Raw genomic sequence first — 19,705 nt, 5'->3', positions numbered from 1 at the left:
TTTTGTGTCCCGGAAGAGTTAGTGCTGCAAAGGGTTCTGGGTATTTGTTCTGTTGTGTTTATGTTGTGTTACGGTGCGGATGTTCTCCCAAAATGTGTTTGTCATTCTTGTTTGGTGTGGGTTCACAGTGTGGCGCATATTTGTAACAGTGTTAAAGTTGTTTACACGGCCACCCTCAGTGTGACATGTATGGATGTTGACCAAGTATGGGGGGGGGGTGTATATTTTAGCGTCCCGAAAGAGTTAGTGCTGCAAAGGGTTCTGGGTATTTGTTCTGTTGCGTTTATGTTGTGTTACGGTGCGGATGTTCTCCCAAAATGTGTTTGTCATTCTTGTTTTGTGTGGGTTCACAGTGCGGCGCATATTTGTAACAGTGTTAAAGTTGTTTATACGGCCACCCTCAGTGTGACCTGTATGGCTGTTGACCAAGTATGTTGACCAAGTATTGGGGGGGGGGGGGTGTATATTTTAGCGTCCCGGAAGAGTTAGTGCTGCAAAGGGTTCTGGGTATTTGTTCTGTTGTGTTTATGTTGTGTTACGGTGCGGATGTTCTCCCAAAATGTGTTTGTCATTCTTGTTTGGTGTGGGTTCACAGTGGGGCGCATATTTGTAACAGTGTTAAAGTTGTTTACACGGCCACCCTCAGTGTGACCTGTATGGCTGTTGACCAAGTATGTTGACCAAGTATGGTGGGGGGGGTGTATATTTTAGCGTCCCTGAAGAGTTAGTGCTGCATAGGGTTCTGGGTATTTGTTCTGTTGTGTTTATGTTGTGTTACGGTGTGGATGTTCTCCCAGAATGTGTTTGTCATTCTTGTTTGGTGTGGGTTCACAGTGTGGCGCATATTTGTAACAGTGTTAAAGTTGTTTACACGGCCACCCTCAGTGTGACATGTATGGCTGTTGACCAAGTATGTTTGCATTCGCTTGTGTTTGGGATTTCTTTGAAAATGAATGGATGGATGAAATGAATTCAGAATGTTTATCTTCTTCTTTGTACTTTGTAAACACTTTAAGTTTGAAGGGTTTCTTGAAGTGGATCATATTAGTACCTTGTTTGATTTCCTAGCTTAATCCATTCCATCATACTTTGAAACTGTGTTTTGAAAAAAAGGGCATAAAACATAAAACAACAACAACTTTATGTCGACAGGTAGACCGGAATTTGTCCTTTCAGGTGCGACTTGGTGAAATGTGAGGCGACTTTAGTGAGTCACAGTACAAGTGAATATAGTTCAGCACGTTGTTGTATTGTGATGACAATAAGACACAATGTTGTATTGTGACGACAATAAGACAATAAGACACGATGTTGTATTGTGACGACAATAAGGCAATAAGACACAATGTTGTATTTTGACGACAATAAGACAGGATGTTGTATTGTGACGACAATAAGACACGATGTTGTATTGTGACGACAATAAGACAATAAGACACGATGTTGTATTGTGACGACAATAAGGCAATAAGACACAATGTTGTATTTTGACGACAATAAGACAGGATGTTGTATTGTGACGACAATAAGACACGATGTTGTATTGTGACGACAATAAGACACGATGTTGTATTGTGACGACAATAAGACACGATGTTGTATTGTGAGGACAATAAGACACGATGTTGTATTGTGACGACGATAAGACACGATGTTGTATTGTGACGACGATAAGACACGATGTTGTATTGTGACGACAATAAGACAATAAGACACGATGTTGTATTGTGACGACAATAAGACACAATATTGTATTGTGATGACAATAAGACACGATATTGTATTGTGACGACAATAAGACAAGATGTTGTATTGTGACGACAATAAGACAAAAAGACACAATATTGTATTGTGACGACAATAAGACACAATGTTGTATTGTGACGACAATAAGACACGATGTTGTATTGTGACGACGATAAGACACGATGTTGTATTGTGACGACAATAAGACAATAAGACACGATGTTGTATTGTGACGACAATAAGACAATAAGACACAATATTGTATTGTGATGACAATAAGACACGATATTGTATTGTGACGACAATAAGATAAGATGTTGTATTGTGACGACAATAAAACAAAAAGACACAATATTGTATTGTGACGACAATAAGACACAATGTTGTATTGTGATGACAATAACACAATAAGACACAATGTTGTATTGTGACGACAATAAGGCAATAAGACACAATGTTGTATTTTGACGACAATAAGACAATAAGACACAATGTTGTATTGTGACGACAATAAGGCAATAAGACACAATGTTGTATTGTGACGACAATAAGACACGATGTTGTATTGTGACGACAATAAGACACGATGTTGTATTGTGACGACAATAAGACACAATATTGTATTGTGATAACAATAAGACACGATGTTGTATTGTGACGACAATAAGACATGATGTTGTATTGTGACGACAATAAGACAAAAAGACACAATATTGTATTGTGACGACAATAAGACACGATGTTGTATTGTGACGACAATAACACAATAAGACACGATGTTGTATTGTGACGACAATAAGGCAATAAGACACAATGTTGTATTTTGACGACAATAAGACACGATGTTGTATTGTGACGACAATAAGACACGATGTTGTATTGTGACGACAATAAGACAATAAGACACGATGTTGTATTGTGACGACAATAAGACAATAAGACACGATGTTGTATTGTGACGACAATAAGACAATAAGACACAATGTTGTATTGTGACGACAATAAGACACAATATTGTATTGTGACGACAATAAGACACAATGTCGTATTGTGACGACAATAAGATATGATGTTGTATTGTGACGACAATAAGAAACGATGTTGTATTGTGACGACAATAAGACAAAAAGACACAATATTGTATTGTGACGACAATAAGGCACGATGTTGTATTGTGACGACAATAACACAATAAGACACGATGTTGTATTGTGACGACAATAAGGCAATAAGACACAATGTTGTATTTTGACGACAATAAGACAATAAGACACGATGTTGTATTGTGACGACAATAAGGCAATAAAACACGATGTTGTATTGTGACGACAATAAGGCAATAAGACACGATGTTGTATTGTGACGACAATAAGGCAATAAGACACAATGTTGTATTTTGACGACAATAAGACAATAAGACACGATGTTGTATTGTGACGACAATAAGGCAATAAGACACAATGTTGTATTTTGACGACAATAAGACAATAAGACACGATGTTGTATTGTGACGACAATAAGGCAATAAGACACGATGTTGTATTTTGACGACAATAGGACACGATGTTGTATTGTGACGACAATAAGGCAATAAGACACAATGTTGTATTTTGACGACAATAAGACAATAAGACACGATGTTGTATTGTGACGACATTAAGGCAATAAGACACAATGTTGTATTTTGACGACAATAAGACACGATGTTGTATTGTGACGACAATAAGACAATAAGACACAATGTTGTATTTTGACGACATTAAGGCAATAAGACACAATGTTGTATTTTGACGACAATAAGACACGATGTTGTATTGTGACGACAATAAGGCAATAAGACACGATGTTGTATTGTGACGACAATAAGGCAATAAGACACAATGTTGTATTTTGACGACAATAAGACAATAAGACACGATGTTGTATTGTGACGACATTAAGGCAATAAGACACAATGTCGTATTTTGACGACAATAAGACAATAAGACACGATGTCGTATTGTGACGACAATAAGGCAATAAGACACGATGTTGTATTGTGACGACAATAAGACACGATATTGTATTGTGACGACAATAAGACAATAAGACACAATGTTGTATTGTGACGACAATAAGACACGATGTTGTATTGTGACGACAATAAGACACGGTGTTGTTTTGTGACGACAATAAGACAATAAGACACAATGTTGTATTGTGACGACAATAAGACACAACTTACCACACACGCTGCTTGCACAGCCTCAGACACACAACCTGCATTGGGGTCGCACCAAAAGACGTGACACTGGAAGTGTTGGCTCCCGGTGTCCATGATGAAAGCAAAGGTGTGGATGTCCCGTCCAACACCCATGAAGGACAAAAAGCGGACCCGACACTCTACCAGAACTTCTTCTTCCTCTTCCTGCGCACACAACACATGCACTTTTATACACACAAGCACGTATGATCCTTTATCATCTACAGACCCTGTTTCCATATGAGTTGGGAAATTGTGTTAGATGTAAATATAAACAGAATACAATGATTTGCAAATACTTTTCAACCCATATTCAGTTGAATATGCTACAAAGACAACATATTTGATGTTCAAACTCATAAACTTTTTTTTTTTTTTGCAAATAATCATTAACTTTAGAATTTGATGCCAGCAACACGTGACAAAGAAGTTAGGAAAGGTGGCAATAAATACTGATAAAGTTGAGGAATGCTCATCAAACACTTATTTGGAAGATCCCACAGGTGTGCAGGCTAATTGGGAACAGGTGGGTGCCATGATTGGGTATAAAAGCAGCTTCCATGAAATGCTAAGTCTTTCACAAACAAGGATGGGAGGAGGGTCAACAATTTGTAATTAAATTGTCGAACAGTTTTAGAACAACATTTCTCAACCAGCTATTGCAAGGAATTTAGGGATTTTACCATCTACGGTCCGTAAAATCATCAAAAGGTTCAGAGAATCTGGAGGAATCACTGCACGTAAGCGATGATATTAAGGACTTTTGATCCCTCAGGCGGTACTGCATCAAAAACCGACATCAGTGTGTAAAGGATATCACTACATGGGCTCAGGAAAACTTCATAAAACCATTTTCAGTAACTAGAGTTGGTCGCTACATCTGTAAGTGCAAGTTAAAACTCTACTATGCAAAGCGAAAGCCATTTATCAACAACACCCAGGAACGCCGCCGGCTTCGCTGGGCCCGAGCTCATCTAAGATGGACTGATGCAAAGTGGAAAAGTATTCTGTGGTCTGACGAGTCCACATTTCAAAATATATTTGGAAACGGTGGACGTGGTGTCCTCCGGAACAAAGAGGAAAATAACCATCCGGATTGTTATAGGCGCGAATTTCAAAAGCCAGCATCTGTGATGGTATGGGGGTGCATTAGTGCCCAAGGCATGGGTAAATTACACATCTGTGAAGGCACCATTAATGCTGAAAGGTCCATACAGGTTTTGGAGCAACATATGTTATCATGGACACCCCTGCTTATTTCAGCAAGACAATGCCAAGTCATTTGTTACAACAGCGTGGCTTCATAGTAAAAGAGTGCAGGTACTAGACTGGCTTGCCTGTAGTTTAGACCTGTCCCCCATGGAAAATGTGTGGCGCATTATGAAGCGTAAAATACGACAACAAGACCCGGACTGTTGAAGGACTGAAGCTGTACATAAAACAAGATAGGGAAAGAATTCCACTTTCAAAGCTTCAACAATTAGTTTCCTCAGTTCCCAAACGTTTATTGAGTGTTGTTAAAAGACAAGGTGATGTAACACAGTGGTGAACATGCCCTTTCCCAACTACTTTGGCACGTGTTGCAGCCATGAAATTCTAAGTCAATTATTATTTGCAAAAAAAATGTAAGTTTATGAGTTTGAACATCAAATATCTTGTCTTTGTCGTGCATTCAACTGAATTTGGGTTGAAAATGAGTTGCAAATCATTGTATTCTGTTTATATTTACATCGAACACAATTTAACCAACTCACATGGAAACGGGGTTAGTACAAAGTCACCTGCCTTCTCCCTGATGACGGCCAGAGTGGTGTCGGCGATGCTGAGAATGACGGGGGTCCACTCCTCCTTGCCTGTGGAGGACACCAGGCTGTCTATGGCCCCGTTTATGATGTCCATACCTGGGCAAGACAAACACAAACACACACATGAGAGCATCAACAGTGGGAGGAATTTATTAGGAGTCTGCCGGGCCGGCGTGGGCTGGGTTGTACCTATGGGCCGAGACACTGACGTCACACCCAAGTAGAGCACCTGGAACTTCTGCACCAACTCCGTCTTCGGCAAGGGGAACTCTGCACACACACATGTTACAATCACATGTTTTTCAACCTTTTTTGGAGCCGAGGCACATTTTTTTCATAAATAAGATATATGTAGGCACACCACCAGCAGAAAATGCTTGAGCTTGTTATTGTTTACTTCCTGTCTTGCGCTGTTATTTTGGTGACCCGTCCTGAGTTCTTGGTGTTCTTCTCCCGTAGCAGCTTCACGCCTTCCTTTGAGCGCTATCGCTTTGTTTTCCCAATCAAGACTATTTAAGTTGTGCGTACGCTATCCTTATTTGTTGATTGTCATGTCATGTACGGATGTACTTTGTGGACGCCGTCTTTACTCCACACTCTGTAAGTTTTTGCTGTCGTCCAGTATTCTGTTTTTGTTGACTTTGTAGCCAGTTCGGTTTTACTTTTGTTTTAGTTTAGTTAAAGTTCAATCAATCAATCAATCAATCAATGTTTATTTATCCATCCATCCATTTTCTGCCGCTTATTCCCGTTCGGGGTCGCGGGGGGCGCTGGCGCCTATCTCAGCTACAATTGGGCGGAAGGTGGGGTACACCCTGGACAAGTCGCCACCTCATCGCAGGGCCAACACAGATAGACAGACAACATTCACACACGAGGGCCAACTTTTTAGACCAGTTGATCTGCCGTTTCTTTTCTTTTTCTTCTATGTCCCACTCTCCCTTGTGGAGGGGGTCCGGTCCGATCCGGTGGCCATGTACTGCTTGCCTGTGTATCGGCTGGGGACATCTCTGCGCTGCTGATCCGCCTCCGCTTGGGATGGTTTCCTGCTGGCTCCGCTGTGAACGGGACTCTCGCTGCTGTGTTGGATCCGCTTTGGACTGGACTCTCGCGACTGTGTTGGATCCATTGTGGATTGAACTTTCACAGTATCATGTTAGACCCGCTCGACAGCCATTGCTTTCCTCCTCTCCAAGGTTCTCATAGTCATCATTGTCACCGACGTCCCACTGGGTGTGAGTTTTCCTTGCCCTTATGTGGGCCTACCGAGGATGTCGTGGTGGTTTGTGCAACCCTTTGAGACACTAGTGATTTAGGGCTATATAAGTAAACATTGATTGATTGATTGATTTAGTGTTGCCAATCAACCTATCCCCAGGTGCATGTCTTTGGAGGTGGGAGGAAGCCGGAGTACCCGGAGGGAACCCACGCATTCACGGGGAGAACATGCAAACTCCACACAGAAAGATCCCGGGCCTGGATTTGAACCCAGGACTGCAGGACCTTCGTATTGTGAGGCAGACGCACTAACCCCTCTGCCACCGTGAAGCCCTATGTTTATTTATATAGCCCCTAATCACAAATGTCTCAAAGAACTGCACAAATCATTACGACTACGACATCCTCGGAAGAACCCACAAAAGGGCAAGGAAAACTCACACCCAGTGGGCAGGGAGAATTCACATCCAGTGGGACGCCAGTGACAATGCTGACTATGAGAAACCTTGGAGAGGACCTCAGATGTGGGCAATCCCCCCCCTCCTCTAGGGGACCGAAAACAATGGATGTCGAGCGGGTCTAACATGATACTGTGGAAGTTCAATCCATAGTGGCTCCAACACAGCCGCGAGAGTTCAGTTCAAGGCGGATCCGAGACAGCAGCGAGAGTCCCGTCCACAGGAAACCATCCCAAGCGGAGGCGGATCAGCAGCGTAGAGATGTCCCCAACCGATACACAGGCGAGCGGTCCATCCTGGGTCCCGACGAGCGGTCTATCCTGGGTCTCGACTATGGACAGCCAGTTAAAGTACCAAAGATTGTCACACACACACACTATGTGTGGTGCAATTGGGGCAGTATAGCTCTAGGTAGGGCGGCCGTGTCAGTAACTAGAGGGTTGCAAGTTCGATTCCCGCCCCCGCCATCCTAGTCACTGCCATTGTATCCTTGGGCAAGACACTTTACCCACCTGCTCCCAGTGCCACCCACACTGGTTTAAATGTAACTTAGATATTGGGTTTCACTATTTAAAGCGCTTTGAGTCACTAGAGAAAAGTGCTATATAAATATAATTCACTTGACTTTAGTGATTCCTAGAGCCCAAAAAAAGTCTGTGGGCTATAGAGCGTTTTCCGTTCGGGCTCCAGTACTCTGGAATGCCCTCCCGGTAACAGTTCGAGATGCTACCTCAGTAGAAGCATTTAAGTCTCACCTTAAAACTCATTTGTATACTCTAGCCTTTAAATAGACCTCCTTTTTAGACCAGTTTATCTGCCGCTTCTTTTCTTTTTTCTCCTATGTCTCCCCCTCCCTTGTGGAGGGGGTCCGGTCCGATGACCATGGATGAAGTACTGGCTGTGCAGAGTTGAGACCCAGGATGGACCGCTCGTCGGGACCCAGGATGGACCGCTCGCCTGTGTATCGGTTGGGGACATCTCTACGCTGCTGATCCGCCTCCGCTTGAGATGGTTTCCTGTGGACGGGACTCTCGCTGCAGTCATAGCCATCCCTATGCTTCTATGCCTTCTGATATGGAGTACCTGTCAGGCTTGGACTTGGTCTTGGTTTGTTTTCCCGAGGTGCAAAGCGAATGGAGTGGAAACGGCGTGAAGGTAAAGGCATCTTTATTTTAACACTAAAACTAAAAACAGGAACCAAAAAAAAGCGCGCACAATGGCGGTACAAAAAACTGGGCTATGAAACAAAAGACTAGCACAAAGGCTATAAACTACAAACATGAAACAAAAACACTTGCGCAGTGGCATGAATAACAAAAACAAAATGGACGGCATTGGAAGGCATGAAGCAGATAATCGAGGGCGTGAATGAGGTGGGAACTAATGCGTTGGCATGGAAACAAACAAAACCAGGAAGTGTAAAACGTGACTGAATGTCCAAAATCAAAACATAACATGACAAAACAAAACATGATCCATAGGTGTGACCGTACCATATTTCCCAGTATGCGCCTGCCTAGAATTACCGCCGGGTCAAACTTGTTTCGCAAAATATTATTTTTATTAGCGTATGTCTAGAATTTCCGCCTGGTCAAACTCGTCACGTCACGAGTGACACTTCACCTGTCATCATTTTCAAAATGGAGGAGGCTGATTTCAAATATTCGAAATCGCACAAAGGGAAGAAGATTAAGAGCTATTCAGTAGGATTTAAGGTCCAAGCTATTGAATATGCTAAAAAGAACAGTAAGCAGGTTTGTTTTATTAATATACCATAGCTGCGTGTGTCAAATATGAGTCATTAAACGACTCCCGCCTCCTGGTGGTAGAGGGCGCTAGTGATCCTTCTTGCGACTACTCGGCTGCAGAAGAAGTGACAACAAGCAGCAAGAGTGAGCAGCGATCGTTTATTTTTTCTTCTCGCTTGCACTTTTAACATGGAGGATCCATCCATCCATCCATTTTCTACCGCTTATTCCCTTTCGGGGTCACGGGGGGCGCTGGCGCCTATCTCAGCTACAATCGGGCGGAAGGCAGGGTACACCCTGGACAAGTCGCCACCTCATCGCAGGGCCAACACAGATAGACAGACAACATTCACACTCACATTCACACACTAGGGTCAATTTAGTGTTGCCAATCAACCTATCCCCAGGTGCATGTCTTTGGAAGTGGGAGGAAGCCGGAGTACCCGGAGGGAACCCATGCATTCACGGGGAGAACATGCAAACTCCACACAGAAAGATCCCGAGCCTGGATTTGAACCCAGGACTGCAGGAACTTAGTATTGTGAGGCAGACGCACTAACCCCTCTGCCACCGTGAAGCCCTGGCAACATGGAGGATTACATATCTAAAATAAAAAACAGTTTTCTAAACTGGACTTTCAGTCGAAGCAGGAGGTAATAAAGGAAGACCTCCATCGAGACAAAGAGACTTTTAAAACTGAAGAAAGACAAGGAAGACTTCTATAAACAAGTCATCGATGCTTTTGATCAGAAGGAGCTGCCAATGGACTTAATTTATAAGTAAAGGTAAGACCATAATAACTTTTTTTTTAATTAAATGTGCTTTTCATGATGGTATCCTTACATCACACTCAAATTTATAAGCGCAGGCCTAAATTTATCACATGCCTTTGGTAAGCGCCAGAGTGAGACTCAATCAATGTTTACTTATATAGCCCTAAATCACTAGTGTCTCAAAGGGCTGCACAAACCACTACGACATCCTCGGTAGGCCCACATAAGGGCAAGGAAAACTCACACCCAGTGGGACGTCGGTGACAATGATGACTATGAGAACCTTGGAGAGGAGGAAAGCAATGGATGTCGAGCGGGTCTAACATGATACTGTGAAAGTTCAATCCATAATGGATCCAACACAGTCGCGAGAGTCCAGTTCACAGCGGAGCCAGCAGGAAACCATCCCAAGCGGAGGCGGATCAGCAATCAGCCGATACACAGGCAAGCAGTACATGGCCACCGGATCGGACCGGACCCCCTCCACAAGGGAGAGTGGGACATAGGAGGAAAAAAGAAAAGAAACGGCAGACCAACTGGTCTAAAAAGGGAGTCTATTTAAAGGCTAGAGTATACAAATGAGTTTTAAGGTGAGACTTAAATGCTTCTACTGAGGTGGCATCTCGAACTGTTACCGGGAGGGCATTCCAGAGTACTGGAGCCCGAACAGAAAACGCTCTATAGCCCGCAGACTTTTTTTGGGCTTTGGGAATCACTAATAAGCCGGAGTCCTTTGAACAAAGATTTCTTGCCGGGACATATGGTACAATACAATCGGGAAGATAGGATGGAGCTAGACCGTGTAGTATTTTATACGTAAGAGAAGAGGTTTTATATTAATTAGCGCCCCGGCGGCAGGAAATACGGTATTACAAGATTACCCTGCCAAGCTCTACACGGCACAGGCACCAGACACACGTTATTATGATTATTAATTTGCAAAAAGTACTTTTTGGACCAATTAGGTGAAGTTACAAAATTTCCCACGGCAGGCTAGACATAGTGTGCCGCGGCACAGTGGTTGGAAATCACAGTGACAATCACATGACAGCACACTCGCTTTCAAGTGCAGAAATCAAGGAAGGTGCATGAATAGTGCTTCAATCAAAGCAGGACAAACACACAAAGGCAATAATAACTCATCAGGCTGTGTGGACCCCTGCTGGGTTTGTTTACGCCAGGGCGAGGAGGCGGAAGTGGAAGTTTGATCACCTGCATTCAAAGCAGCGAGGGCGGTCAGAAAGGTTCGGACTCGTCCAGTGGGACCTCATTTTCAAAACATCATGCAGTTACTTGCTGTGCTACAGCCAACACATTAGAAACACCTCTACCTGCAAAAGCCCATTCAAGTGAATAATGCTGGGTAGTTAAAGGTGTAACGCTACGTGGATTTGTATTGAACCGTTTCGCTACAGGGGTTCGGTTCGGAGGTGTACCGAAACATGCTAACAGCGACCGGGCTAGGACAACATGTAAAAGCCAGAGCTGGAAGACCCTCCTGAATCGTTAAGATCTCCCGTTTGGGAACACTTTGGCTGCGCGATACAACAACGGAGGACGGAGGTTTGCCGACATTGTTCAGCTGCTGCTTCTGACAACACGTCAAACATGTGTCCAGCTCCCAGACCGTAGTCGAGGAGCGCAGGGGAGACATTCCTCCAGGGCTGATGTATTCTCGGGGGCAACACCCTTCACTCTACCCGGCAGTGGGTCTCCACAGTTCCGGACTCCAGGGTAAATGAAGAGTCCGGCGAATAGTTGCAAATCGTGGCTTTACTGCGGTCTTGCACACAGCCAATCCAACAAAACACTAGCCACTCCACGCAATAATGTGTGGAATTAACACATTATTATGTCTAATTTTGTTGTGATGCCCCCAGTGTTCATTTTGTTGACGAAAAATTTTCGTAACAGTTATCGTCAAGGACCTTTTTTTTCCTGACTAAAACGAGACAATAACTAAATAATGCTGTCACACTTTAAAGGGCCCCCCACACACACACACGCTACTCTCATAACACAAGCTAACCCATTTGAAGCGTCTCTACCGCATTCAAGCAGCCTCTCCTCGGCGAGTCAGGCAGGGCTAAAGCAATAACAAATGTGTTTATAGCAGCAGATTTAAGTCCATATTGCATTAAAAACTAGATTTTGACCCACTTCTATGGTGGAAGAACAAAGAGCCCCTATATCCTCTTACTGCCAAGTTAGCCAGGCTGGGGAGGAAAAGAAAAGTTAATCTGAAACTGTTTAATGTTGCACTTTTTATATGTAGAAGAAAAGTTTTGTCATTTTATTTCATCTGACCAACAACTTGAGGCAGTTTAATGTAGATTAACGTGGACCCTGACTTAAACAAGTTGAAAAACGTATTGGGGTGTTACCATTTAGTGGTCAATTGTACGGAATACGTACTGTACTGTGCAATCTACTAATAAAAGTCTCAATCAATCAAAAAAACAAACAATTTATATATAAAAAGGTTTTGTTAAGAAACCTTCTGAGCCTTTTCTAATTTAGTTTTTATGTTATATATGTTGACCACATTAACCCTGGCAATAGACCCTGTGTGTATATGTATGTTATGCCATCCATCCATCCATTTTTCTACCGCTTATTCCCTTTTGGGGTCGCGGGGGGTGCTGGCGCCTATCTCAGCTACAATCGGGCGGAAGGCGGGGTAAACCCTGGACAAGTCGCCACCTCATCACAGGACCAACACAGATAGACAGACAACATTCACACTCACATTCACACACTAGGGCCAAATTTAGTGTTGCCAATCAACCTATCCCCAGGTGCATGTCTTTGGAAGTGGGAGGAAGCCGGGGAGAACATGCAAACAGAAAGTTCCCGAGCCTGGATTTGAACCCGGGACTGCAGGAACTTCGTATTGTGAGGCAGACGCACTAACCCCTCTGCCACCGTGAAGTCCGTATGTTATGCCATTGTTTACAAATTTGGTAAATAAATAACCCAAACATTTATATTTTGTTGTTTTCTTACTGTACCGAACCGTGGCCTCTAAACCGAGGTACGTACCGAACCAAAATTTTTGTGTAGCGTTACACCCCTACGTATTGTGTATTCTTTATTGTAATGGTGCACAACTGCTGTGCATAACAGTGAGTTTGCTTGTATTCCGTCACATCTAAACTAGAGATGCCAAATAATCAATCAATCAATCAATCAATCAATGTTTACTTATATAGCCCTAAATCACTAGTGTCTCAAAGGGCTGCACAAACCACTACGACATCCTCGGTAGGCCCACATAAGGGCAAGGAAAACTCACACCCAGTGGGACGTCGGTGACAATGATGACTATGAGAACCTTGGAGAGGAGGAAAGCAATGGATGTCGAGCGGGTCTAACATGATACTGTGAAAGTTCAATCCATAATGGATCCAACACAGTCGCGAGAGTCCAGTCCAAAGCGGATCCAACACAGCAGCGAGAGTCCCGTTCACAGCGGAGCCAGCAGGAAACCATCCCAAGCGGAGGATACCGATATATACAGCCGTGGAATTAACATATTATTATGTCTAATTTTGTTGTGATGCCCACCAGTGTTCATTTTGTTGACGAAAATTTTTCGTAACAGTTATCGTCAAGGACCTTTTTTTTCCTGACTAAAACGAGACAATAACTAAATAAAAAAGAATTTACGTGGACTAAGACGATGACGAGGTGTATAGACATATTCGTCGACGAATAAAAACGAGACGAAAATGTCTGCACGAGACGAGATCCAATTGGAACTCATCATGTTAGGAAGAGGCGGGAAGAGTTGGGAAGAGAACCAATCAGAGCGACGTGGTAAGGAAGTTACATAAACGTAGTTTGCGTTTGAGACTGCGCTGCAGAAGACAACGGAGAGGAAGAGGAGAGAGGACATATGGGGAAATTTTATATTTGACGTCAAAGATAACAAGAGCGCGAGGATTACGGGGAAAAACACAACAAACTTGAAGCGACATTTACAGTCGAATCAGCCCGAAATCCACACACAGGTAAGCATTTTCCACAACATTCAACTCACTCTACGTTATCCTGTTTATTTCACGGCTTACTTGTGAAATACTACATTTGAGACATAATTTTCATCAAAATACAACTTGTATCGGTGTTTTTCCGCTGTTTTGCTTTGACTTTCAGAAATTGAAGGGAAAGTTTACATATTACCCTTTAGTCGACTAAATCTACTGTAGTTTTCGTCGACTATAATCTTACGATATTTCGTCAACTAAAACTAAAACAATTTAAATTAAAGCTGCAAGCAGCGTTGGTCGGGTCCGCCTTTGGCCGCTGCCAAGCCCTGGTCTAAGTCAGACCTACATAAAGGTCTTTGTTTCATGTCTGTACGACATTCCTAACAGAAGTTAAAAGCAGTTTTGTCAAAACGATAAACGCACTGGGAGGAGTTGACGTTTGAAAAAGGTGACAGCTTTTTACAAAACTTTTATTTTGAAGGGGTAATTTTTAACTTTCTGTTGATTTTAACTGAAAGATGCCAATTATCAAAATGTAGATCTAAGTGAGTCCTACATTGAGGTTTTTGTTTCATGTCTGTCCGACATTCCTACCAGAAGTTACAAGCAGTTTTATCTGTTTCCTCTTCCTAGGAGCAGTTTTTTCTGTGTTTTATTCAAAAATTGCAATAGAGCGCAATTTTTAGTTTTATCATTTTTTTTTTTTTCATTAGATCGCAATTTCTGCCAGTCCTGATGTGTCTGCCAAGTTTGGTGAGTTTTGAAGCATTTTAAGGGGGTCAAATTGCAGCTCAAAGAGGCAAAAATAGCATTTTTTGCGAAAATTTTGCTTTGAATGAGTTTTTGCAAAATTTCAGTTGATTTTGGGTATAGACGTTTTTTTATTGGAAATGTAGGTCTAAGTCAGACCTACACAGAGGTTTTTGTTTCATGTCTCTACGACATTCCTAACGGAAGTTACAAGCAGTCTGTTTTTTTTTTTCCAAGGGGGCGCTAGCGCGCAATTTTGATTTTTGGGGTTTGGTTGCTTAATATGTTGTGGTGTCACGGTAGACCGATGTGTGTGCCAAATTTGGTGAGTTTTGAAGCATGTTAAGGGGGTCAAATTGGGGCGCGACGGTGCGGAATAATAATAATAATAATAATAATAATAATAATAATAATAATAATAATAATAATAATAATAATAATAAAACACAGCAGATTCAATAGGGTCCTTGCCTATGGCAAAGGACTCCACAGGAGTCCTTTGCCATAGGCAGGGCGGACCCTAATAACTAAATTATGACTAAATCCAAATTACATTTTAGTCAAAAGACTATGACTAAAACTAAATAAAATTTTGCTGTCAAAATTCACACTGGATGCATTAAACAATGTAACAAAGTTTTCCAAAATAAATCAACTCAAGTTATGGAGGGCCGCACACTGAAAAATCAGAGCAAGCGGGGGCCATTTTCATAATTTTTATTTTAAAAACCAATACAATATATGTATAAAAAATATACATTTAGGCCTCCACTCAGTTATGATCCCGAGGACCCCAAAGGGTTTTGGTCAAAAAAAATATAAAAAATGTATCATTATTCATTATTATAATTTCTATTATTATGCAAGTTTTAAATCTGTAGATCAACATTAGAAAAAAAAAATGGAAAAAACACAAAATATGCAATATTTTCACCCAATAGCTTTTTTAGGTGGGATATTTGAGATTATATAATAATTGGGGCCTTAATTTTGGATTTTGATTCATTATTATTTTTGGAGCAATGACACTGAAAAACAAATCACACTAAAATAATTGGGGATCCAAAAGTGTCCTATTTATTAAAGTGTTAATAAATAAATTATACATTTTTTTTACTGTTTAATTTTAGCACAATAATCTTGAGATCAACTTCAGATATATCCGTCAATTTTAAGTTTTATTGTTGTTTATGTTTTGTTTGTTTGTTTTAGGCCCTTCTTAAAAAAAAAAAAAACAGCTCAGTTTTTTGTATGGTAAAACACAAACTATGCAACATTTTCACCCAATAACTTTTTTAGGTGGGATATTTGAGATTATATAATAATTGGAGCCTTAATTTTGGATTTGGATTCATTATTATTTTTTCAGCAATGACACTTAAAAACAAATCACACTAAAATAATTGGGGATCCAAAAGTGTCCTACCTATTAAAGTGTTAATAAATAAATTATACTTTTTTTTTTTACTGTTCAATTTTAGCACAATAATCTTGAGATCAACTTCAGATATATCCGTCAATTTTAAGTTTTATTGTTGTTTATGTTTTGTTTGTTTGTTTTAGGCCCTTCTTTAAAAAAAAAAAAAAACAGCTCAGTTTTTTGTATGGTAAAACACAAAATATGCAGCATTTTCACCCAATAACTTTTTTAGGTGGGATATTTGAGATTATATAATAATTGGAGCCTTAATTTTGGATTTGGATTCATTATTATTTTTGGAGCAATGACACTTAAAAACAAATCACACTAAAATAATTGGGGATCCAAAGGTGTCCTACTCATTAAAGTGTTAATAAATAAATTATACTTTTTTTTTTTTACATTTTAATTTTAGCACAATAATCTTGAGATCAACTTCAGATATATCCGTCAATTTTAAGTTTTATTGTTGTTTATGTTTTGTTTGTTTGTTTTAGGCCCTTCTTAAAAAAAACAAAAACAGCTCAGTTTTTTGTATGGTAAAACACAAAATATGCAACATTTTCACCCAATAACTTTTTTAGGTGGGATATTTGAGATTATATAATAATTGGGGCCTTAATTTTGGATTTGGATTCATTATTATTTTTGGAGCAATGACACTTAAAAACAAATCACACTAAAATAATTGGGGATCCAAAAGTGTCCTACTTATTAAAGTGTTAATAAATAAATTATACATTTTTTTTTTTACTGTTTCATTTTAGCACAATAATCTCGAGATCAACTTCAGATATATCCGTCAATTTTAAGTTTTATTGTTGTTTATGTTTTGTTTGTTTGTTTTAGGCCCTTCTTTAAAAAAAAAAAAACAGCTCAGTTTTTTGTATGGTAAAACACAAAATATTCAACATTTTCACCCAATAACTTTTTTAGGTGGGATATTTGAGATTATATAATAATTGGAGCCTTAATTTTGGATTTGGATTCATTATTATTTTTTGAGCAATGACACTTAAAAACAAATCACACTAAAATAATTGGGGATCCAAAGGTGTCCTACTTATTAAAGTGTTAATAAATAAATTATACTTTTTTTTTTACTGTTTAATTTTAGCACAATAATCTTGAGATCAACTTCAGATATATCCGTCAATTTTAAGTTTTATTGTTGTTTATGTTTTGTTTGTTTGTTTTAGGCCCTTCTTAAAAAAAACAAAAACAGCTCAGTTTTTTGTATGGTAAAACACAAAATATGCAACATTTTCCCCCCAAAGTGGAATATTTAATGTGACGTAATCGAAGCCTTGAATAGGTCAATAATTCAAAATGACATTGATTTTGATTCATTATTATTTTTTAAAGAAAGAAACAGCCTGCATGGCAGCTTTGCGTTATAAGAGTAAACAATTTCTTGTTACATTTCAGCTGTTTGCTCTTTTATACCACTTTTTATGTTTTTACATTTTTTTTAATTGTACTCTTAAAATGTGCCGTGGGGCCGTTAAAAAATGAGGCAAAAGCGTCATCAAAAGAGCCACATCTGGCTCTAGAGCCATAGGTTCCCTACCCCTGGTCTAGCCCTATTGTGTTTATTTTGTTTAGAGTTCACATTGGATTTCCTTTAATTTCAGAGGAGGCGTAAGCAGAGCACATTTGTGCGCCTTAGAAGGAACGTTGCTGCAAACTAAACATAAGGTGAAATAAAAACCACAACCCCTGTGCAATATAACATACGCTTGGAAGATGGAGTATTGACTAAATTGCTCTGTGTGTTTATGTTATGGCATAATTGACACCGGACCGGGATCTTCAGCTCTCACTGGATCGGTTTGCAGCCGAGTATGAAGCGACCGGAATGAGAATCAGCACCTCCATGGTTCTCGCCCGGAAAAGGGTGGAGTGCCATCTCCGGGTTGGGGAGGAGACCCTGCCCCAAGTGGAGGAGTTCAAGTACCTAGGAGTCTTGTTCACGAGTGGGGGAAGAGTGGATCGTGAGATCGACAGGCGGATCGGTGCGGCGTCTTCAGTAATGCGGACGTTGTATCGATCCGTTGTGGTGAAGAAGGAGCTGAGCCGGAAGGCAAAGCTCTCAATTTACCGGTCGATCTACGTTCCCATCCTCACCTATGGTCATGAGCTTTGGGTCATGACCGAAAGGATAAGATCACGGGTCTCTCCCTTAGAGATAGGGTGAGAAGCTCTGTCATCCGGGAGGAACTCAAAGTAAAGCCGAATGAGTTTTTGCTAAATTTCTGTTGATTTTGGGTATAGACGTTTTTTATCGGAAATGTAGGTCTAAGACTCCTGTGGAGTCCTTTGCCATAGGCAGGGCGGACCCTGATAACTAAATTATGTTTTATTTTAGTTTTTTTTTTTTTTTTTTCATTAGATCGCAATTTCTGCCAGTCCTGATGTTTCTGCCAAGTTTGGTGAGTTTTGAAGCATAATATTAATATCAGTGAATCAGAGAAAAGGGCAATTCTGTCTTGGAAAGTCAGCAAATTGGTACAAAAAATGTTTTTTTTTTAAGTACCTAATTTTGTATTGTCATTTTTTTTTTCTGTTGAGGTATCGAGAGGAGCCAGATGAGGTGGTTCGGGCATCTGGTCAGGATGCCACCCGAACGCCTCCCTAGGGAGGTGTTTAGGGCACGTCCAACCGGTAGGAGGCCACGGGGAAGACCCAGGACACGTTGGGAAGACTATGTCTCCCGGCTGGCCTGGGAACGCCTCGGGATCCCCCGGGAAGAGCTAGACGAAGTGGCTGGGGAGAGGGAAGTCTGGGTTTCCCTACTTAGGCTGTTGCCCCCGCGACCCGACCTCGGACAAGCGGAAGAAGATGGATGGATGGATGGATAATTGACACCGGACCGGGATCTTCAGCTCTCACTGGATCGGTTTGCAGCCGAGTATGAAGCGACCGGAATGAGAATCAGCACCTCCATGGTTCTCGCCCGGAAAAGGGTGGAGTGCCATCTCCGGGTTGGGGAGGAGACCCTGCCCTAAGTGGAGGAGTTCAAGTACCTAGGAGTCTTGTTCACGAGTGGGGGAAGAGTGGATCGTGAGATCGACAGGCGGATCGGTGCGGCGTTTTCAGTAATGCGGACGTTGTACCGATCCGTTGTGGTGAAGAAGGAGCTGAGCCGGAAGGCAAAGCTCTAAAATTACCGGTCGATCTACGTTCCCATCCTAACCTATGGTCATGAGCTTTGGGTCATGACCGAAAGGATAAGATCACGGGTCTCTCCCTTAGAGATAGGGTGAGAAGCTCTGTCATCCGGGAGGAACTCAAAGTAAAGCCGCTGCTCCTTCACATCGAGAGGAGCCAGATGAGGTGGTTCGGGCATCTGGTCAGGATGCCACCCGAACGCCTCCCTAGGGAGGTGTTTAGGGCACGTCCAACCGGTAGACCCAGGACACGTTGGGATGACTATGTCTCCCGGGCTGGCCTGGGAATGCCTCGGGATCCCCCGGGAATAGCTAAACGAAGTGGCTGGGAAGAGGGAAGTCTGGGTTTCCCTGCTTAGGCTGTTGCCCCCGCGACCCGACCT

General features: G+C 41.5%; 1 protein-coding gene across 3 annotated transcripts in view; it reads right to left on the bottom strand.

Annotated features, from left to right (window-relative positions):
- Positions 1-19,705, bottom strand: part of LOC133552604 (amyloid beta precursor protein binding family B member 2) — a 179,389-nt gene that overhangs the window by 4,355 nt on the left and 155,329 nt on the right. For all 3 annotated transcript variants that reach the window (XM_061899890.1, XM_061899891.1, XM_061899892.1), the window contains 3 exons: positions 5,983-6,063; positions 5,770-5,889; positions 3,971-4,149 (listed from right to left, as the gene is read on the bottom strand). In XM_061899890.1, the coding sequence (XP_061755874.1) occupies positions 3,971-4,149; positions 5,770-5,889; positions 5,983-6,063 (380 nt within the window). The remainder of the gene's footprint in view (positions 1-3,970; positions 4,150-5,769; positions 5,890-5,982; positions 6,064-19,705) is intronic.

This window comes from Nerophis ophidion, linkage group LG05, assembly GCF_033978795.1.
Source record: "Nerophis ophidion isolate RoL-2023_Sa linkage group LG05, RoL_Noph_v1.0, whole genome shotgun sequence".
Taxonomy (NCBI): Eukaryota; Metazoa; Chordata; class Actinopteri; order Syngnathiformes; family Syngnathidae; genus Nerophis; species Nerophis ophidion.
The sequence above is the reverse complement of the archived record's forward strand: the minus strand, read 5'-3'. Positions and strand labels throughout refer to the sequence as shown.